General features: G+C 34.9%; 2 protein-coding genes across 2 annotated transcripts in view; one reads left to right on the top strand and one right to left on the bottom strand.

Moving 5' to 3' along the window:
* The window catches only part of LOC144448165 (nose resistant to fluoxetine protein 6-like), a 12,200-nt gene extending 3,102 nt beyond the window's left edge, over positions 1-9,098 (top strand). Inside the window, exons 4-15 of the mRNA XM_078138318.1 lie at positions 360-477; positions 1,089-1,279; positions 1,753-1,920; positions 2,498-2,594; positions 3,109-3,198; positions 3,665-3,842; positions 4,456-4,535; positions 5,266-5,373; positions 6,578-6,725; positions 6,895-7,081; positions 7,701-7,843; positions 8,461-9,098. Coding sequence (XP_077994444.1) covers positions 360-477; positions 1,089-1,279; positions 1,753-1,920; positions 2,498-2,594; positions 3,109-3,198; positions 3,665-3,842; positions 4,456-4,535; positions 5,266-5,373; positions 6,578-6,725; positions 6,895-7,081; positions 7,701-7,843; positions 8,461-8,586 — 1,634 coding nt within the window. The 3' untranslated portion in view covers positions 8,587-9,098. The remainder of the gene's footprint in view (positions 1-359; positions 478-1,088; positions 1,280-1,752; positions 1,921-2,497; positions 2,595-3,108; positions 3,199-3,664; positions 3,843-4,455; positions 4,536-5,265; positions 5,374-6,577; positions 6,726-6,894; positions 7,082-7,700; positions 7,844-8,460) is intronic.
* A 711-nt stretch (positions 9,099-9,809) lies between these two features.
* On the bottom strand, positions 9,810-23,170 carry LOC144448232 (nose resistant to fluoxetine protein 6-like). The gene is made up of 15 exons (XM_078138392.1): positions 22,707-23,170; positions 19,971-20,131; positions 19,703-19,784; positions 18,588-18,678; positions 17,527-17,708; positions 16,378-16,545; positions 15,587-15,683; positions 15,019-15,108; positions 14,305-14,482; positions 13,516-13,595; positions 13,269-13,367; positions 12,806-12,962; positions 12,255-12,441; positions 11,768-11,910; positions 9,810-11,226 (listed from the first exon to the last, which is right to left on the bottom strand). Exons 1-15 carry the CDS (start codon positions 23,077-23,079, stop codon positions 11,104-11,106), a joined length of 2,211 nt encoding a protein of 736 aa, XP_077994518.1. The 5' UTR covers positions 23,080-23,170; the 3' UTR covers positions 9,810-11,103.
* Positions 23,171-23,693: the final 523 nt, after the last annotated feature.

Below are 23,693 nucleotides of genomic sequence, written 5' to 3'. Positions count from 1 at the left end.
CAATCAAGACTGAGCATTCTCAGACGCAAAGGACTATAGGATTATCAGTGGTTATCGTCATACCCAATCTGAAGCTATCGATAAAATAAACCTCCTACAATAGTCAGAGTGACTGTGAATTGATTATTTGTGGTTACAAACAATGTAACGTTATTGTTTACAATGCTAATTGATAAGTATTTATCATCAAATTTCCCATGATGCAACATTCAAAATGGCCAGTTTGCAAGTTCCCTATTGTTATCTTAGATAGTGTAAATTTTTAGGAGTATTAGATTTGAGTTATAAGCTGTTGTTACTTAGTGGCACTCCAATAAATCCCTACAAATTTACACGCCTACTTCCATACACTGAATCAGGTTTGTGTGAAAACTTTGTTCACATAGGTATTAAGATAATACAACCGCCTGGTCTTATGGCTTCTAATGTCCTTTGTACGGAAGAGCTACCTCTATCAACAGGTGCAAAAGTAATGATGTGAGTAACTGTTATCTATATTTTGGACACACAAACATGTCTTGTAATTTAGTACATTAATTGTAAATAGACTACAATTGTGGAATAGTCGACATTTGGCAGACATGAAATTATAGTCATACATGCATAATCCTTGACGAGTAACCTAATATGTGATCCGGGTATCCTTTTGTTTGTCTGCCCTATTACACAAACTTACTATAAATGACAGAAGGGAAACGTGAGACTTTGACATACAAAATTTCCAAATATAAATGACAGAAACGAAACGTGAGACTGCGACATGTCCATGAAGTGGAAACAAGCTTGTGAGCTTGAAAGTCTGATTTTTCTACGTCAGTTCTAGCTAGATTCATGTACCTCTAAAGGGTAAATTACCAATCGATAAGCAAAGAAAGTTGCCATTATGAGGTGCTCTCATTACTCCTATTACTGGAACCGATATCATTCTCTATGTTAATGTGCATAATCACGAGCATAAATGATTTCCTGAACGGCGTTTTTCTTATATATTTAGTGCATTTTTGTAGTTAGTAAAACCGTCAGTTATAGTGGCTATACCATTTTCAGCAATATCATATTTATATATATATTATTTCTTCAAATTTCAGAATAATTGTTAGCATACTTGCTCTCCTGATGGTTGCTGGAACAGTTTATGACATCATCATAAATTACATAAACCGAAATGCAGATACCAATAACCCTTTACCTATTACTGTACAAGATGGCGTCGATAAAGAGGAAGTGACGTCACTGCTGAACTCGGCATCGAAGGCTAAGCAGTATAGATATCAACCAGGTTAGGGCTGATTTAGGAAATAACATCTTTGTTTCTTCCAAAATACAAAGTTATTCAAATTAATCTACAACTTTTTGCAGCTTGAAGGCCAAGTTCGGATTAGGACTACAATGTAACTTGTATGTGTTAAAAAAAGTTGGTGGCAGAACTATAGAAAGATGAAAATGTTGGTCCAGAACAAAGATTAGCCCAATGTAATCCTCACTACGCGAACGCCTTGCTCGCTTGTTTATATCTCAATACATGGCAAAAGATTGTAAAATATAACAAACAGTTTACACATTCGTTTAGCTTTCTGAAATGTATTACAAGCACAATCACAAACACAGACTTAATTTACATTGTTTCAAACTGATTTTTCAAGTAGGAAGCCATGGTATTTAAAAAAAATCGTTTTTTGAATTAAATATTAAAATATATATCCAATCCTCATCCATATGGTCATATTAAGCAATCTATCATTTATCATATAGGTACATTTGGCGAGTGTCTTCTGGCATTTTCTGTATTGACGAATGGTGGTAAAATCTTAGATGCCACACACTCATCTGGCACATTGGCAGCAATACATGGTATACGAGTACTCAGTATGTGGTGGGTTATACTAGGACACAGCGTGACTTTCACGATGGGATTCTCAGGTATGTTGATTTTTACCCTCATTCCTTACCTACAGATAGAGTATGGAATATCGTCGTTTTTCACAATAATTTATACTTATATATCTTTTTCAGTTTTTACCACTCCTTTATACTACTATGGAAAGCAAGCTAAAGATAAACACGAACTAGAAATATTGTTGCTGCATGCAATAGATTGCACAAGTGGGTGATAGTAATACCTTCGAGTTGGTTATGTCAAGGATATAATAAACTTGACGTCAAGATAGTGTAGACACTGAATGAGGTTGAAAGTGTGGCCATTTAAGGAACTATCAGAGACTCTATCCGACCGTGAGTGTAATGCCAAAAATGTCCACTGTTACTGTACGTCAATATGTTTCAACAGCAGTTTGTGTCCATCTTAGTTTGCTGGTAGCTGGCTTTCCATGAAAGCCGTTAGCTGTCTTGTCCCTGTTCTCATATGCATTATCTCCTTATTAAAAGCCTGACTGACAGACAGACAGACAGACAGACAGACAGACAGACAGACAGACAGACAGACACTTGCAAACACACGTTGAATTGCAATTTCTTGCTTTCAACCCTTAATTTTCAGACAATGGATTCACTTATGCTCAAGACGTCATGCCAAGGTTCACATTCCAAGCCATTCTAAATGCCACATTCTCCGTTGACACTTTCTTTTTCCTAAGGTAAGTTTAGATTTTAATTTATTCAATCACATTTGAAAGTAGTAACACAAGTAGCAATATTGCGATGGTTTTTCAATTCTGTCGTTAAGCATGCTACAGCATTAATACAATGATGTATTCACACAATGTTATTCCATTCATTTTATGGATTCCTACTCTTGTAATTTAAGGAATTGGTATTCAAAATCTCAAATAAGTAATAGCCCATTTAGTTCATTGAGTAAATAGTAACAGTGCATGGACGTTTATTTTTCTTCATGCAGCCATTGGCAAGAAAAATATGAATGGCCCGAGGGCCTTGTCACCATCAGTTGGAAAACAGCAAGTCTCGAACCAGTAGCTTCTAGATTCCAATTCCGGCCAATCTACCAATCCAACCATCTATTTCATTGGTATTTTTATACCTATGTAAAAATCTATTAGTATTAGGAAACTTAGACAGTCAAACACATGAATTTTCCATATTTGTTCTCACAGATCCATCTATAAGTGAACGAATATCTTTTTCTTTCAGTGGTTTACTGGTTACGTACCTAACACTGAGAGAATTGATGGAAGGTAGAAAAATAAACTGGTTTCTGTTCTATTTTCATAGATTCTGGAGGTAATTCCAAAACTGAATTAACGTTAAGAACCCAATTGGCCGCAAATGGTCACTGACCACAATGTGTTGACTTCATGTAAAGACTCCAACATTGCATAGTTCAATGACGTAATATTTATTTAACCTCGCATTGAATTATAATATTAGTGACAAGCCCAATAGCCTTAGTTTTAATAGTATATGAATCAAATCCACCAGTGATCGTAAAATACCAGAACAAATAGACATTGTCTGAATAAAAGCACTGGGCGCTTGCCCGTGTAAGAGCGCTAACCCGAGTAAATACGGTATCTCTATGTATATTTATTATACTTTTTATATTCATCATGGCAAGACGATTACCAATACACATTTAGAATTGTACTTTTATGCAATATGCCCCTGTCTTTCTAAATATAGTAATGAATTATCACGATTTGATAGCTGTACGATCATGTATTAATTTCAATTAACTTCTTCATTTCAGGTTGACCCCTGTGTATATGTTTGTTCTGTTTTTCACCACATACCTGGTTCCTTATTTTGGCAATGGTCCTTACGCACAGATTATGAACGAAAATGAAAATCCATGCATAAAGTATTGGTGGACAAACTTACTCTATATCAACAACATTGTTCCATGGATAGCTACAACAGAAATATTTGTAAAACATGATCTCTAAACTTCAAAGCCAAATTTGATTTTAAACTACTTCATGTATACGTATTTGTTGTAACCCAAGGCATACTTTAAGTGTAGTATTGGTCTGTCTGTCTGTCTGTCTGTCTGTCTGTCTGTCTGTCTGTCTGTCTGTCTGTCTGTCTGTCTGTCTGTCTGTCTGTCTGTCTGTCTGTCTGTCTGTCTGTCTGTCTGTCTGTCTGTCTGTCTGTCTGTCTGTCTGTCTATCGGTCTGTCTCCGTACGTACGTGCGTGCTTTCGTTCGTGTGTGTTTGTGTGTATGTATGTATGTATGTATGTATGTATGTATGTATGTATGTATGTATGTATGTATGTATGTATGTATGTACGTACGTACGTACGTACGTACGTACGTATGTATGTATGTATGTATGTATGTATGTATGCATGTATGCATGTATGTATGTATGTACGTATGTATGTATGTATGTATGTATGTATGTATGTATGTATGGATGTATGGATGGATGGGTGGATATATGTATGTATGTATGTATGTATGTATGTATGTATGTATGTATGTACTTACGTGTATTTATAAAACTGTCAATGCTTAAACGGGGTTATTTCTATTCCAGTGTTTTCCTGTATCCTGGTATTTAGCCAATGACATGCAGTTTTACATCATCAGCCCGATTGCTATTGTTCTTCTGTATAAGTAAGTTGATAATTCTAATATAACACATAATGCACATTCACGTGTTACAAATAGTTTCCTTCTTGCAATTGTAGTTACCCAATACTATTTTGCCCTAAATCATTCCAATGTAACAGCTGAACCCCTAAATCACAATCCTTATTCATGCACATTTAGAAATTCAATTTCATTCTTGGCTAATAGAATGGAAAGGCCAACATGATATCAGAATTAGAATCCAGTATGGCCGCCGAATATTGTGTAGACTCCCCGTGTATGTACGTAACACATTGTTGACTTCCCCGACAACACAACAATGGACACCAAAGTTTAATACGTGCATAAACCATTCAAGTGCCTAACCCCCTCCCCCATAATCAATTATCAAGGTTTTAAGTTTTCTTTTTATATCCTGATCTTTGACCTCCACATTCAAGGTCACATAGCAACTTGGTCAATAAATGATAAAGTTTTGTATCTAGAGACAAAATTCAAATATGCACAATAACTTTGCCATTTTACACACCAGTTAGGAAATATGTCTTCAATGAAGGCTTGTTATACCTTGATCTTCGACATTGACCTCCATTTTAGGTCAAATACTAAACTGCTCAATAAACTAATGAAGTTTTGCATCTAGAGAATGATACTATATTCATGTGTGATCCATAATGCGCATCATACCTTAAAAGGACTGAAGGTCGGTTTCAATGATGCATGGTGTGTCTTCTTTTTTATCTATTAATAACAGAAAACCTCGCCTAGGTTACCTTGTATTATCAGCATTGATGATCATATGTCTTGGATCACGGCTTGGTATTAGTATCCATAGAGATCTGACGTCATCCATCACCGCACAGTAAGTCAATCTATAGTACAATATAATATTATATACGTGCAAAAACAAAATGAAATCTTTTGCAATTGAATGAATGAGTGACAAACAGAGACAAAGTCCGTGTTTTTAACATCTTATCTTTTTCAAAGAAATAATCAAATCCTTAATACGTCTCAAGGAATACCTATTTCTCAAATCCATCTCTTTAACCAATCATCCATTTTCAACATCACATGAATATGTAAATATTTATATATTTACCATTTGATTGACATTTGTACTGTTACTTTTACATAACAGGAGAATACATCATATCCTCTTTGGATAGTTCTTATTTTGCCTGCCTACAAATCCATTACCGTTATTGTTCACACAGTAATTTGTTACAATCGCATTTGAATATTGTTATCTTAATCAGCAATGAAATATCAAACACAGATTACATGCATATACTATTATATACTTACATTACCATGTTCTAGGCTACCATAAACAAAGAGTTTATTTGTAATGTACATCTATGAAAGCCTACACATTATGTTACTGAAAGCTCATTTCATAATTTCAAGTGAGTATATAATTAAAGAAATACTGCAATGTTAATCCATCTCGCCGCAAATTGTCACCGAACACTGAGAAAGGTCTAAGACAAGGTTAATAATAGACAAAGGTTATGTGTTCATCTTCGTCTGTCTGTCTGTCTGTCTGTCTGTCTGTCTGTCTGTCTGTCTGTCTGTCTGTCTGTCTGTCTGTCTGTCTGTCTGTCTGTCTGTCTGTCTGTCTGTCTGTCTGCCTGCCCATCCGCCCGCCCGCCCGTATGCATGCATGCATGCATGTATACAAACATACATATATGTATGTATGTATGTATGTATGTATGTATGTATGTATGTATGTATGTATGTATGTATGTGTGTGTGTGTGTGTGTGTGTGTGCGCGTGCGTGCGTGCGTGCGTGCATGCATGCATGCATGCATGTATGTATGTATGTATGTGTGTGATTGTTTTTTGTTTGTTTGTTTGTTAGAAGGATATCTTAAAACATTACGAATGGTTTCAAATGAAATCTTATGGAAAGACTGCCTCTGAGACAATTCATTGGAATCTGAATGTAGAAACTGAATCTCAGACCACGGCTCGGCATTGGTACATGCTCTACAGAGTGCTGCCTACTTGTAATACCCTATAAATGATAATTTGATATATGTGTTTTACTAAATAACAGGGGTCAGTTAGAAGGTCAATCAATGACATACTTTGTGTATTCTGTGTATTATTATCCCAAACCATGGACTCGTATCTCAACTTACTTGGTTGGTATGATCGTGGGATATCTTTTGATCAAGACAAAATGTAAAGTAAAGATAAATAAGGTAAGCAGTATATAAATTAAAAATATAAACCAAAAGAGTCAAACTATTTATGTTTAGACATCATTAATGTCGCCATCGTCCACCACCACCACCACCACCACCACCACCACCACCACCACCACCACCACCACCTCCACTATCTGAATATTTCCTCGTCCCTTATTGTCAGGTTATCAACTTAGTATGCTGGTGTGCCGCATGGGTTATAGCATTGTCTGTATTGTATGGATTGTATGGTACTCAGCATGGTCATACACTGTCAAGACCAGTGGATGTATTGTACATGACTGTCTGTCGACTTGCATGGAGTGTTGCTATTGGCTGGCTAACATTTGCCTGCCTCACTGGAAATGGGGGTAAGTATGTGAATTCTGCATCTACACTAGTCAAAAACTAATTGTATACAGTCATGTACTTTTACCAAACAAGCATGAATTCTGAACAAATTTACACCCATTTGCAGATAGTCTAAAATGTTATTGATTTACCGATATAGACGTTATCATAGTATGTCACTAAGTGACAACAAAATGTACAAGGTTAAATTTGCATATCCATTTAGATAACTTTATATCCTGTATGACCGTTTTTGACAAATAGTGACACCAAATTCTCTTTTAAAATGTGGATGGATCAGCAGGTGGGTCGATCATTTGGCATACTAGAGCATAGACAAACTCAAATGATTGTTAAAATTTAATATTCAATGTAAATCTGAATTCACTTATACAGACAATGTTAATGGAGCTTACAATGGTAATGACGGCAGCAAGAAGCATTCGACAATACATTTAATGGAAGTTGCCTAGCTAGGCCAGTGCGTCACTTCCGGATAGTTAAAATTCGGAATTGTTCCAACTTAGCTCTGATAGGTGGATGTGACTTTGATCTAGTATTTTATTACACGAGGTGAATTCACAAGGTATCATTCCCAGACTTCTATATTACTCTTTTTTCTACTTCTGTTGTATACAGGTCCAATTAACGCCATATTATCATGGAAAGCTTGGATACCAATTAGTCGACTGACATACTGTGCCTATCTTACACATTTCTATGTGATTCTAGTATACGGAATGAACCAAGATAGACTGATTAACCTGTCAGATCTAAATCAGGTATACTTAAAGCGTAGAGTGACATTTTTATTGTGGTTTACGATTAAAATAGCGCCTAAGATCATGAATCATTCAATGTAGGTAAAGTGAGAGTAGATGAACATAGCCATGAAGAGGCTCAATGCATTTACATGGCTAGGCTAAGATACGATGTGTCGTCCAGCTCTTACCAATGCTGGCTGGTAGGGTGGGAAAACACAATATATCTTATAGACTAAAACAGAGGTGTTATGATTATTTCTTCGTGAAGGAATTGTGTGACTCTTTGCCTGTAGTTTTCAATGTGTACACATTTTAATTGAAGACAAACACAAGTAAATAAGTAAAGTGTATAAGAAGTATACATACGTTAGTTAAAACATTGTGAACTATGTCTTAATCGAAGACTTGTTCATACCTTATATTGTCCCAAACAAAAATGGATACGTATCATGGTGTATGACGATATTTTGTTATAATTGTAGCAGTTTTTTGGAAAATTTCAGTTAAGAAATTGTAAATGTAAATATGTTTTCTGAACTTGTGAGCCAAAACATCTCCAGTAAATGAACTGATGTGTCCGTGTGGTAATGTGTGTCTGTTCTATTTTATCTATAATTTGTTCTATTCTATAACAGACCTACATGTATATCGCTGGATTGGTTATAGCCTATTGTATATCCTTCGTTGTGTCATTGATGGCCGAGGCACCTATGATGCGTTTGGAGAAGATTTTACTGAGGAAGACCAAGAAATCCCTCTAACATTGTCCGTTGTTTATGAGATTACAGCCGCAATTCCAACAATTTCTTATGTAATGAACACTTTTGACGACAGATATTTCAAGACAGACTTCAACTGCTTACATAAGTGGTTCTGCCTAACATAAAGTATTACTTGTCGGCCATTGATTTTCAAGAGCTTTGATATAAATCGGATATAAATCGAGATATTAACTATAATGATAAAATGTCAGTTACATTCCATAAACACGGGGTTAACTTAGGTAAATACGGGGCCTGGGAGGTGGTTTCTGTGTAACGGCTGAGCGTTGACCAGCGTGGATGGTATGATATTTCAATTGTCATATTGTGCATCCAGGCATCTTTGTCATGTTCTGTATTTTATTAGGTGTTTTAATAAAGGTTGTAGATTCCCTTTGTAGATTTTAGCTTCATAGTTATTAATCCTGCAGTATGATATGCGTTTAAAACAGTATACAAAAGGTTGTAATACCAAACGATACATTTATTTTTAGGAGGCATTGCCATTGACAGCAGCCCATGCAAGTCGCTATGTAAGTGAATGATACAAAATAACACTCTACATACAAGAAGTAACTCTTGATCCATCGATGATTATTTGTAGTATAGTACTTTCTCACATTGTTAATGTTATCTGATTGGTTGGTGTGAGATCAAAATGAAAATCGGAGGGGGGGGGGGGGGCTTTTCAAGGCTATATGTACTTAATGATTCTCAAAATAAAGATGTCACTGCAATGGAACTATTATGCAATTTTTGTTTGGTCAAAGTCCACTTTTTCTTATCTAGCATGTTAAAATAGAACCCAGAGGAGTAGCTATGAAGGTGACGAAAGGTCATTTCCTTATCACATTATCAAACTGTATCTATCAAACAACAATAGCTACACACGTGGGTGGTACTTCGGATCGTATACGAATACGTTGTGAATAGAGAAGACTTTCCAGCATCTTCAAAGCTAATCTTAATAGTCTAGCACTGATAAAACTCTGTTTTGATCAAAGGCATCCCTGGACAACTGTTGCAATTGTTGTATTATTACTAAAGAACTGTTTATAATTATATTATTGTAAAACGACCCATAGTTTGAATTCAGAGAGACGTATTTATTAATATGTAGCTTTGAAAAATTGAAAAATTAAAGTTTAATAGTAGTTGTATTGAAAAAACAACGAAAATAACTTCATGAACTTTGTTTAATATATATTGATTTATTCTTTAGAAACGGATGTGATTGCATTTCTCAATCATACATCATACATTCACACGTAGCTAATATCCGATTTACTTACTTGATTAGGATCTGATCTATTCACTTACAAAACAGTTGGCTATTAGCTGGTAAATCAGTTGGGAAAGATCCGATCTATGGTAAGTCAGTTAGGCAAGATCCGATCTATGGTAAGTCAGTTGGGCAAGATCCGATCTATGGTAAGTCAGTTGGGCCAATCCAATCTATTCACTTATAACTCACTTGATTGGGATCTGATTTAGTCATTCAACTGTTAGTTGGTTTAGATCCGATCTATTCACTTGTATTTCACTTCATTAGAATCCGATCTATACTCTTAAAGCTCACATGATTAGGGTCCAATCTGTTCACGTGTAACTCACTGCATTCCCCAATCTCTTGACGTGTAACTCACTTCATTAGGATCAAAGCTATGCACTTGTAACTTACTTGGTTAAGATCCTATCTAGATCTATTCACTTGTAACTCACTTCGAATTCATTAAGATCCGATCTGTTCACTTGGGATCACTGATAGATGAACTTATCATCAGAAACAAAATTAATGGTACGTATACTTTCTGCTACTGTCCAAGAGACTTGCCACAAAACTGACGGTAAGTATGCTTTCTGCTGTTGTCCAGGAGACTTGTCTGAGTGTTACTATCTTAGTGTAGGGATCGTCTTACAGATAATAACATCAATGCAAGCCTCTGGGTTTATTCCACTGATGTTAATAGAGGAACGGTACTACATACGAATTGTTTCAAATGTCATTTGTTTTATCTAACAAAGTACTGTAACAGTTATGTAAATACAAATTAAATATAACAACATGTTCCTTCTGGTCCAATTATTTTAAATTTTATGACATCACTAGCGAACTTATCAAACAGTTTTATGCAAATATATTTACTAATTCAAACGGATGGAAGTAAAGCGAAACAAGGAAATGTGTGTAGATATACAATTGAAGCGAAAGTCGAAGTGTTGTTCCTACGATAATTTGGTCTTAGCTATTGTATTATTTAATTCACAATGCTACTGCACTACTATTGGATAGCATGGACATGATTCTGACGTTGACAACAATGGCCTTTTTCCACATACGTTGTGATTTGACTGAAGATAGCTAGACGCCAGGCTTTGACGCCAGGCTTCGAGTTTGTGGTAACAATAGTTACTGAAACCTAAAAGATTGATCATGAAGCTTAATTTGAAATCATCAAGATAGATTCATGGTTTTACGAAGGACTTTGCATAGTCTATGCATTTTTGTCATTGTTATTATGTCCTCTTGAATTTCTTCAATAAAATCTTCTCTAAACGCATCATCGGTGCTTCTGCCATCAATGATACCACGAAGGAAATAAGGTATGAGAGCACCAGGGAACAGACGTATAAGTAAATCTGTTGATTTGAAGAAAACAATTCAAAGTTTACACCTTGATTTAAAAATAACGCCAATGGATTTGAAAGGCATTTATATATTTTGGGGAAGGATTCCTTGATTTACTGATATGGAGGTCTTTCAATCAGTCAGGACATTGGCCACTAGCCTTATATGCAATCATTTACAATCATTTACAATGGTCACATCAGAGACTGGGAAAGCTGTAACATTTCGTTATCGCTAGGCGTATGTATGAATATTGGCAAATGCTGATATTTGTGGTTAACTCCGGCTAAATCTCTCTAGAACTTCCCCACCAATTATCAGCCATACCCACTTTTTAAGTTTGAATCCAACATATATTTAAAAAATCATATCTTAGCCACTATTTGTGTATGAACGATGTCATTAATTCTGCTATGTCCTGCACACAATTCTCCATCTATTGAAGACAGAGAAGTCATCATTTCGACCAAAAATTTCGACAATTCCGTACAGTTGGATATATAAGCTCCAAACACATTTAATATTCGACCTGCTGACTCACTCTTAACTCACCTGGTTGATGTCTGACAGATTCACAAGTCTATCTTGATACATGACGTACGCCTGCAGCACATATATATGTGTAAGATAGGCACAATAGGTGAGTCGACTAATTGGTATCCAAGCTCTCCATGATAATATGGCGTTGATTGGACCTGTAGTATGACATAGTAAAACATAGGAATATACTATATGTATAATATGACACCTGGACTTTGCCCTAAAGCTTAAGATCGGAAATGTGTATTAATGATAACAGTGAGTCCGCATGCGTGGAATTTTGTGCCATGCTGGCGAAAGTTATCATTGTTGTTGTCTATAGATGTCGCCATGGGGAAACACAACCGAGAGATTTTAGAGTTCAAGATTAACTTTCGTGACTATGGTGTGAATATACAACGTCGTGTTAGTCTCCTATAACAAGTTTTGAATTATTTCCAAAATATTTCTATTTAATGTGATTTTCATTTGTGACAGAATTCCTTATTTTAATACTTACCCCCATTACCAGTGAGACAGGCAAATGTCAACCAGCCAATGGCAACACTCCATGCAACTCGACTCAGTGTCATATAAATTACATCGGCTGGTCTTGATAGTGGGTGATTATGATATGTACCATATAATCCGTATAACACGGCTAGTGCTATAACCCAAGCAGCAGCCCAACATAACAAGTTTATGAACTGGAAGAGAGTTATATTGATTACATTGGTTATATCAATTGAATATGTACTATAATAATTCTGATGCTAATGTTGCATGCTGCTGGAGGTGGTGAACGTAACTCAATAAATTGCAAATGATTAATAAATGACTGTACAATGACAAAAGTTTTTACACATTTTTAAAAAGCTTTTTGCAATTTATTGGGATACAGACACAGACTTGGTATATGTTGTTTCACATTAATTTTGCAAATAGGACGCCATGATACAATTGTTTTATAACTAAATACCTCTAAAATAGATACCTAATTGTCATCCATATGGCCACTCTAATCTGATTAAATTCAAACCTGACAACATGAGTAATTTTGTGATTACATACCTTATTAATCTTTAGTTTACATTTTGTCTTAAGTAAAATATATCCTACTACCATACCGACTAAGTAGGTGGAGATACGTGTCCAAGGTTTACCATAATAGTAATCAGAAGCAGTAGCAGCAGTGTTGGTGCTGTTAGTAATTCCCGCAGGTGGGAGGCTGTTTTTAATAAATGAAAGAAATACAAATTACCAAGACATGTTCAGTATTGGATATAATAATGACAAAACGATGTCTTGATATTATCACTTTCAATGAAAATTTACTATATAGTCAGAAGCTAATAAATAAACACGTACCATGAGATAACTAAAATGATTAATACGTGTTAAAACTTCAGATTAATTAACTGAAGGAAATCCCAAGAAGTTTATATTCAATCATACAAAGGACCGATTATTCTTGGATGACCACAACACGTGACGTAATGAGGCAAATAAGAAATGTTTACATTTGTATACTTACAAATCTGAAGTTAAGTCTTTATTGATAGCTATGCCCAGTCTTGATGCTAAACACACAGCCATCAAAATAGATAGAGCAATATAACCAATACGTGGTTTCCTGAAATGTAATTTCATAATATCCAGTCAAAAATATGGATAGAGAGATAGATTGATAGATACATACATACATACATACATACATACATACATACATACATACATACATAGTTACACAGATATAAAAAAAATAATGTAAAATCACTCACTTGTAAAGCAGTATAATAATAAGTGGACTTATAACATGGAATTGCATGTCGTTCGCCAGATACCATGACACAGGATAGCACTGAAAACATTGAATCAACATAAATATATAGTTATATACTGATTACAAATATTGTACGTCTGACATTAAAGTATATAATCCGTATTTTACATATTAGCTGGTATATAGCAATTCTGTGGATTTGATATAAATTCTTTAAGTATTACAAACGTCACAATTATTGTATATATAATTGGTAGTATTGTTGCTGTTTTAACTTTTCAATTTCTTTCATTCATGGTAATTCAATAGGAAACTTGCAATCCAGATTGAGCATGCTCAGACGCAAAGGACTATGGGATTATTTGTGGTTATCGTAATACCTAATCTGGAGCTACCGATAAAATAAACCTTCCACAATGGTCAGGGTAACTATGAATTGATCATTCATGGTTGCAAATAATGTAACAGTATTGTTTACAATACCAATTCATTAGTATTTATTATCACATTTCCCATGATACAACATTCAACATGCCGGGTTTGCAAGTTCCCTATTGCTATTGAATCCATTACACATCTAGATGTCCAGCTCTCTTTTCTTATTGTATGTAAACAGCATTGGTTTGCTTTATGCATAATTCAGATGTTCGAATATTTTCATTATCAATGTTGAATTCTTCACAAACATTATTGACAAAGCATTAAACTATTAGATGTATTTAAAGCTACACTACTGAACCTTAAGAGTTCAGTTGTACTAAAAAATCACAGTTATAACAAGCTATACCATAGTTTGCAGGGATCCAGGCCAAGGTACAAGATTGTTTATGTACAATAAGTTTGTCCACCAATAATCCTCACAGGGATTAGGAGCATCCCTTATTACTTCAGAGTATGGACCAGTGCCAAAATATGGAAATAGGTAAGTAACGAAAAAAATAAGGAACAAGTACACAGGTGTCAATCTGGAAAGAAAAGATTATGAATAAATGTTAATATTATCCATAATTAAGGAAAATATCTTATTCCAGTGAACACTTACTCTGTGGCAATATTCATTGAAAGAAAACATAGTTACAGCTTAAGGATAAAATATGTGTAACTAAAATATTTTTCTATTTGACAACTAACGATACGTTCCCTGAAAATTGTTGAAATACAAACAACTATAAACATTGCATAGCTTAATTAGGGGTCCATTGTATTACCCACAAGAAGTACAGCAACAGGTTGAAATTGTGATGGCATTTAGATGGTGATTTTAGATGGGGACCAGATAGTAAATTTGATTGGATTTATTTTACTATATATTATGTGTACAGCTACACCGATACCACGAGTAAGTCATTACATCTAACAGAGTTATTTAAAACAGTGTTCTAGTTGCAGCTAGTGCAGTTTTAACAGGTCACGTTTATTCGTAAAACAGATCAGTGTGGTCCGTGACAAGTTGCGGCCAATTATAATCAGAATCCTATCATTAAATTCACGTGTAACATACCTCCAGAATCGATGAAAATAAAACATAAACCAGTTCACTTTTCTGCCTTCTGTCAACTCTCTTAAGGTTAGGTAAGTTACAAGCAGGCCGCTGAAGAAAATTAAAAATGGCATTTATTTGAAAGCAAGAGATAAACTGTCGGAAATAGGTCGATGAATGCTTTGATCATATCTTGTAACTTGAACTTTGAAATAAATTTTGTTTACACATAAAAGCAACGTAATGTGTTTATATAGCCCTGACTGTAAAATATTATGACACTGTTGTGTATGAGATTACAATACCATTGATGAAAACGTACCAATGGAAGGCTTTAGATAATCAAAAATTTAAACCAACCTTCTGCAATACGATATTTGAAATCATGATTATACGTAAATAGCTAGCCAACACAGTACACGAAAATGGTATTCTCTAGAAATACTTAGTATATACTTAATAAGTCAGAACTTCAAATAACCCAGATTGAAAATATCGATTCAAAGGAGAACCCTTTTTAACTGCAACCAAACTTCATATCCAGTTGTATGAATCAACTCTATAAAGACTCAAAAGAAATCAAAATTACCTGAGGAAGAAGAAAGTGTCGACAGAAAACGTTGCATTTGAAATGGCTTGAAATGAAAACCTTGGTAAAATTTCTTGTATATACACTAAACTATTATCTGAAAGAAAAATATGTACGTATCCAGGGTTGAGAACACTTTTGAAATGACATCATTAATGTATTCACAATATTATAGAATAATGCCTTTAATGTACCACTCCATGAACAACATCAAATTTACCCTGATATTCATTTCATGAAACAAGTGACGTTAGATCGTATTTTGGTCCTTTCCTCAGATGTAATTCAATTCAATACATCAAACGACATGTCATTTCGATCCAAACAAAATGGCTAGAACAAAATGGCGAGCTTGTAGTCGCGATCATCTCCATCACTACTTTCTAAAGATTTTCCATAAGCATTGCAAATTTTGAAATTACATTTCTAGCTGAACTTCACAATTTCAATGTTTTCTATCGAAATTGTTTGTAAAGGCAGTAATTCTTATAACCATTATCTATATGCTATCAACAAACATAATCTTTTTGTTTTGGCACTCTTTGTATTTTCACGACAAAGAAATTGTGGTAGACCCAATTTGAGAAAAATAGGTTTTTCAAATACACTCTTGCAGGACAATCTCAAACAATGGCCTGACAAATACTGAGTGCAATAGCACATCTTTATAGCATAATAGTTCATAGTTAACTCAGTTGAGTTTTATTAATTATCAATACAAGGGAAGATATAAGCCTGATTTGGCGATTCCACAAAATAAATAAATAAAATAAATAAATAGATACACACACCTGAGAATGTAAAAGTAGTGATAAAACTGTGTCCTAGTATAACCCACCACATACTGAGTACTCGTATACCATGTATTGCTGCCAATGTACCAGATGAGTGTGTGGCATCTAAGATTTTACCACCATTTATCAATACAGAAAATGCCAGAAGACACTCGCCTAATGTACCTGTGGAAAACACACATCTATGTTAATTATTCAGTTGTTACATCTGATACTGCCAGTATATTTGTTATAACACGTCACAAAATAGTTATTTTATGTTTGATTTGTCATATGTATAATACCAAGCCACATACCCAATCGAATCGTAAATGTACTACTCATATATTAATGATTAATTAATGCAGCGCATATACAAAGATTCAGACACACATAAACGCACGCACACACACACATCTATACGCAAGCCATAAGCATACCTACACCCATTCAACACACATGCCTAACATGAAATAACAGCTAACATTTCTATCGTACATGCCATGCATATGACATTAATAAACATATTACATAATTATATTACTATGATATAATAAAAAATTGCACTAGCTACAAATTGACCATAGCTTTAAACAACTGTTTTGTTAGATAGAATGACTTAATCATAATGTCACACACACACACACACACACACACACACACACACACACACACACACACACACACACACACTGAATGGTTTTGGGTACTAGTATAACCCACCACATACTGAGTACTCGTATACCATGTATTTCTGCCAATGTCTACTAGCGATGTCTATGTATGCAAATCCTTGTACACAAACATTCAGGAATGAAACCATATAAAACTCACATACCGTTAGAGTTCATGTAATTTTTTTTTAATTTCAAATTTATTATTGGAAAAAATAAACGATTTTCAAAAAATCTTTTAACCAAATGATGGCACATATCATGAAGCTTCATAATGAGCAAAAAAAGGCCAAAATTCACCAATGAACCTGCATCTCATCCTTAACAATTAACTCCTATAATTAACAAGTACAGTGTCTAATTACTGGTATTTTTTTTACAATTTTCAATGACTATATTATTTTAATTGTCTAATCGTGCAGATAATACTTCAGTTACAGTTAGTGCAATTAGTAAGTAGTGTAAGGTATTGTACATAATTATTCACACTCACCTGGCTGATAAGAAACTTGTTTTGACTTCGATGAGTCTTTTAATAATGGAGATGTTTCATCATTGAGGCCATTTTGAATATTATGTGGTAAGTAATCATCCGGTTTTCGGTAAATATAATTAATAATGACGTCATACGTTGTCCCAGCGACCATAATAGCCAATAGAATGCTGATAATTACTCTGAAATTTGACAGAATAAATATTGGTTATTTGTGATATTAAAGTTTTAAAAAAACTATGAAGAATATTTCGACTTTAGTCAAGAAGTAACTTTTTTGATATACATCTTCATTTTGATGGCTAAATGTCAAACGTACGTAAATCACTTTGATGGACATACGCCAATGACTTTGATTGACATATATCAAGCTCCGTGATGGACATACATAAAATGCTTATATATATATATATATATATATATATATATATATATATATATATATATATATATATATATATATATATATATATATATATATAATATATATATATATATATATATTATATATATATATATATATATATATATATATATAAGCATTTAAAAAACTATGAAGAATATTTCGAAGTCAAGAAGTAACTTTTTTGACATAAATCTTCATTTTGATAGCTAAATGTCAAACACTTTAATCAACATATATACGTCGTTTTCATGGACGTACGTGAATCCCTTTGATGGACATATGCCAATGACTTTGATTGACATATATCAATCTCTGTGATGGACATACATGAAATGCTTTGATATATATATATATATATATATATATATGTGTGTGTGTGTGTGTGTGTGTGTGTGTGTGTGTGTGTGTGTGTGTGTGTGTGTGTGTGTGTGTGTGTGAAGTATATTGATAGACATAGACCAGTCACTTTTTTGGACATACTGTCGTGAACATGTATTCATTAACCACTTTGATTTTAACGTACATTAAATTTACCATATCATGTGCAAACACTACGTGATGGACAAACACCAAACACTGTGATTAGCAGACATCAGCATACACCAAAGCAAAGTCAACAGAATTTAATTGAAATTATTACAACTTTTCAACTCACATCATTACAATGGCTCCAGCTGAGAGTGGATCCTCTTCTATGCAATTTACATATAAACCCTGTAGACCTGGTACTGGTATAAGTTTAACTCCTGTATGTAGAGTATATAATGTATATCATTATGATTTATTAGGAGATTACATTGATGTTTATTTAGTGAAACAAAACACAACATGCTATTGACAAACTTAAAATCCAACACACTGGCCGGATTGAAAAAATCTTCAGCTGCAAACAGCACACTGCATATACTGCTTATTCACAATATTTGATTACAGTCATGAATAAATACTTATAATGAAAATGTTAGTTTTTTTTAATATAGCCGCTTTCCCACTACTTATGATATTATAAAAAATTAAAACACGTACTTTGATCTACATTTCGGGATGAACCTATTTCACTCATTTGAAACTAATATATACTAATATATGTTGGGTATACACCACAGTGGAATTCCAAGAAGAAGACTTAACTTATCTAGCTTTGGTCAAAAGATTCGAGGATGCATGCAAGTATTGAGAATGGATTTAACGTCATATTCAACATTGAAGATATTGAAGATATTGGCTATAGACTGATTAAGGCTAACCACTGAATGTGGCTGATTGATTGAAAGGCTACGTACACTGATTTCCGTCGCGCATACGTTTGTGCGCAATAAAACCCCCTAGACTGACAAAAAGTCACGACATATTCGAACATACTATAATAATGTACAACAGACTTCTAAGTAATAACAAAGAGTGAGGCTATGGAAGTGAAATGGTATGTCTTAATATGTTTAATATGTATATGTCATTTGCCAAATACCGTTCCATATCTTGCTGCGAGAGGTAATTTTTCTGTGACATGAAAAGTACAGTTCAAAGACTTGTTACAATGTATACAACGGTGATATTTTGTTCGATTGACAACAAATTTGGCATTGGAAATGCTGGTTATAGCTCGATCTCTAGTTGTCTGCTAGATTTGTTTACAAGGGGACGTGCAATGATCACGTGATACAACAAGCAAAAATACGGCTGTTGGTGAAAAATACGCCTGTGTATCTGCAGGGCTCTCGACTAATCAGAATGCGAGATTGGTGACAGGTGACGTATACAATACTTTACCTGTATTTATCATGGTTAGAACATCCAAATTATTGCAAGTATCAGGAACACATAGACCGATCTGCAGATATGTTGGTCCGAACTGTAATACAAGTATAGAAAAACAGGCAGAAAAGTTCAATATCTTTGTCTTTACAGATATTGTGGTAAATGTAACGCCATGTCGTGCAAAATCTCCCACAATTCATTTTTTTCATAGTGCTTGCACTCAGTGTAAGCTTACACTAGCTACTAATTATGGTTAGCAAATAACATACTAATTACTTACGGTGCTTTGACCCAATGGAACGGATGCCTGGCAGTATTTTCCGTTAATAATGTGTTCGCGAATTTGTATATCTTTCACACTACGACATTCACCCGATGCTCCAATCCATTGCGTATTACCCTCCAGTACACCTGCTGGTAGTTTGCCAATAGAGTCAAACACTGAAACAGAAGGGGGATAACTGTATGACTGTTTGCTTGATTAACATTGGCATGGCATGTTGTGTACAATCAAAAAGACGTTCGTCTACACTCACGATCCATTATAGAGGTTTACATGGTAAATCACACTGTTTTGTTTATATTGTCTGTGTTTTTATACTTTTTCTACCCCTTTTTTTATCATATTCCCTTTTACAGTTTAAAAACTTATTTGACATCCTTTTTATTTTGTGCTTCCACTAAGTTTTATAATTTTTCATTTTTACTTTGTGCTTTCACTAAGTTTTTGTATACCTCTTATTACGTTTACATTCCAGTTGTAGTTTTCAGTATTTTAAATCACCGTTTCATTTTACTTTTTTACAATTTTAGATCCCTGAAGATGTGCTTACGTGAGTGTAACTTCTAATAAAAAAGTTTTTTTCTCGAAAACTGACACTTGCTCTCTTTCATACAGTCACCCACTAGTATAGTCTGGAAGGTACGCCGTGACGGGACGCCCTCACACATCGGCCAACCCCTACCTGTGGGAGGAGGCCGGTGACTGCGAAACGTCACGACGTATCTTACAGTCTACCACTATACTAGTATAATCATATATTCATACCTGCATTTATCAGTAATACCTCATTCACATTTAGTGTATGACGCATGCGTATTACGTTCAGAAGCGTTGTTACGTACAAACATCTTTAAACTAGATTTCCTTGGCAAGCTATAACAGTAATGTGTACGTTTGCTATGAATAAATTAAACGTTAGAATGGACGTAATTTAATTGAAAGGACACACACGCTTAAATATCTTTCGAAAATATTGAATCTTCCTATAAGCACAATTATCTTACCCAACTACGCCCACCACGAAAAATTGTTGTGCTAAATATTATATAACTAAATGTAAACATTGCTTAGGGTCAAATCTGATAGACGTTACATCATCAGTGACTTTAAACCAAACTAAAATCCTGGGTTGAAGGAGGAGGAAATAATTTTTCATCTTGAAAGCTGGAACCCCATGGAATTAATAGATTATTTACATCATTCCCTAATATCTAACTGCTCTTATTCTATCTTTCAAGCGTGTTCAATGGGGTAGTACTTTTTAGATGCGCGTGACTTCTAGATCTTTCTTTGCGTATTTTACCGTTTATATTTAGCGATGTGTCTTTCTATTCCATAACATTTATGAATAGTCAGGTGATGACCTGCTATATATCTATATATGTCAAGTATGTAGAGAATCGATTAGTGTGATCAGATGATTTTCCAGCACCTTCACAGCCATTTTTGTAGTTCTATATCAGTGATAACATGACGCATGCGCACTGATCACAACCAATTCTAACCAACAATGATTGTGATTGTCATGCCATAATAGTCTAAAGGTTATCCGTGGCTTTGAATCTCTCCTTACATCTAGCTCCATGAAGTGCTGAGATATAAATTTCATGATTTCTCATTGATCTAGACGGGTGATGAGATATCTTGAGATTCGAATCCACGGATAGCCTCTAGACTAACATGTTTTATACCTGATGTGGTCCATGCTATCATTTACAATCTTGCAAAATTAATAGAGATCCCAGAGAGGTGAGATGCTGCATAAAATATACGTATTCCTATTGCAAAAATCACTTTATAAAAATGATATAATGCGTGGTGTTGGCTATATCACAAAATATCAGTGTTGTTGTGGATGGCTAATGTGGTTCCAATCCCAAACGTCCGTGGTTATTTTTTTTTCCGATTCTTTCGAGCCAGTTCGTTATGAACAGGCTGTTGAAGTCTTGGGTAACTAAGTCATAATAAAAGACAGGCGAATACATAGAGATGACGTCATTGTGTATTTGGTTGTCTCGAGTTTGCCATGGTCACTGTGATTTTACAACACCTGTGTAATGTGTAAAACTCACAAAGGACATTGACCTGTGATCGACCTTAAGCTTTATATGTGACCATGGCTATTCATACGTTCAACATAGTAATAGATATGACAATGTCGAGAATGAGGACGAGCGACTAATACACGTCAATGTCGTTTGTCTAAAACCTACGTCCGAGTCATTTAAGGTATTGGTATGGCTATTCGTACATTGTGTAACCGTATCGCATCTCTTCGTTGTGATATACTTATACATGTGATAATTACTTAAAACCAATCTTGTGATTATCTTTGGGTTATCTCGGTCACCAAAGTGTTGTTACATGAGTCATGCTGTCATATGACTTGACACAATATGTCCTTACAAATAAAGTTGTGGCTCGTTAACTATAATGGCAATGCCATATATGGTTCGAACTGTGTGGTAACCACCACGAAACAATTAACAAAGAATCATAAATGTGCCACCAAACTCGCGATACTTTACAATGTACAGAGTTCCGAATGACTATGCATGCATGCACCCTTTTAACGCTGTGCTCCCTTAACGAGACGGGTAGTGATTAAGTCCCTCGGTGACAGGCCGAGAGGAATACCATGTAAACAGTAGAGTGCACGTGGGTACGTGTTCCCAAGAAAATGAAAAGGTTTAAGATCAAATCAAATACAACTAAAAGGATAAACAAACTCACTTTTGATTGCATATGATTTCTTGTTGATGGCGTCTGACAAAAACTGCATGGTATCATTAATACAGGCATGACTGGCGTAGTAAGTTAGAGGAATTAATGGTAACACCGTCGTGTTTGCAGGAACCGTTGTTGACACCGTGGTGTTCGGTCTTTCATCAATTTTCAAGTCTAGATCAGGTGTACCGGCGAGGTGTTGTACCGCTGTCAAGTGTACAGCATTCATAAGTGTTTCGTCATTCTGCATGGCGAGTATTCGCATCGTTTCGTCTGATGCTGCCATTTCATTCCCGATCATATTCCTCGGTAGAATAAATTGGGTCGTTGCGAAAGGTAGTATGGCAAATAAAACGAAACACAAATGGTCGATCGCCATTATATATATCGTCTGGTATGATTATAACGCAGACACTTGACTGGAATTGAAATAGTGACTGTGAACTCGTGTCTGTTGACGGCTCTCCTCCCTCTCACTTGACGGCGAAGAGGTCACTGACGTCAGACGACACCTCGCCTTTATATATAAGTCTATAGGTCACCATTGTCGATCACGTGATATATGCATTACTCATCGAATTTTAAAAGTAGATAGAGCTAGAGTGACGACAGTTACAGTCGCCAGCAACAATGGTTTGTCATTTTTGACCGGCCGGAGCACAGGGATGCGTAACTTTGCCTGGAATTATACCAGGGAATCGACGGATACGAACTATCGAATAATGGTGCTACGAATAAGTGTATTCTCCATACAAGTGGCTCGCTTGATAAAATGAAAAGAAAGTTCAGTTTTTTTACTATATATACCGGTAAATTTTATCACAAATACAACAACAAATCAGTGCATTCGTCATGACACGACTCCTGAATAACTGTAATATTGTCTAACATTTCTACTGCGTGATGTTTGAGTTGTCCATTTTGAAGAAAAATAATACATCATCCTCAATATTATATAAAAACTTGGGAAACCGTAGAGGGATATCGTAGTGG

Source organism: Glandiceps talaboti, chromosome 17 (genome assembly GCF_964340395.1).
Source record: "Glandiceps talaboti chromosome 17, keGlaTala1.1, whole genome shotgun sequence".
Lineage (NCBI taxonomy): Eukaryota > Metazoa > Hemichordata > Enteropneusta > Spengelidae > Glandiceps > Glandiceps talaboti.
This window is presented reverse-complemented; position numbering and strand designations above follow the sequence as displayed.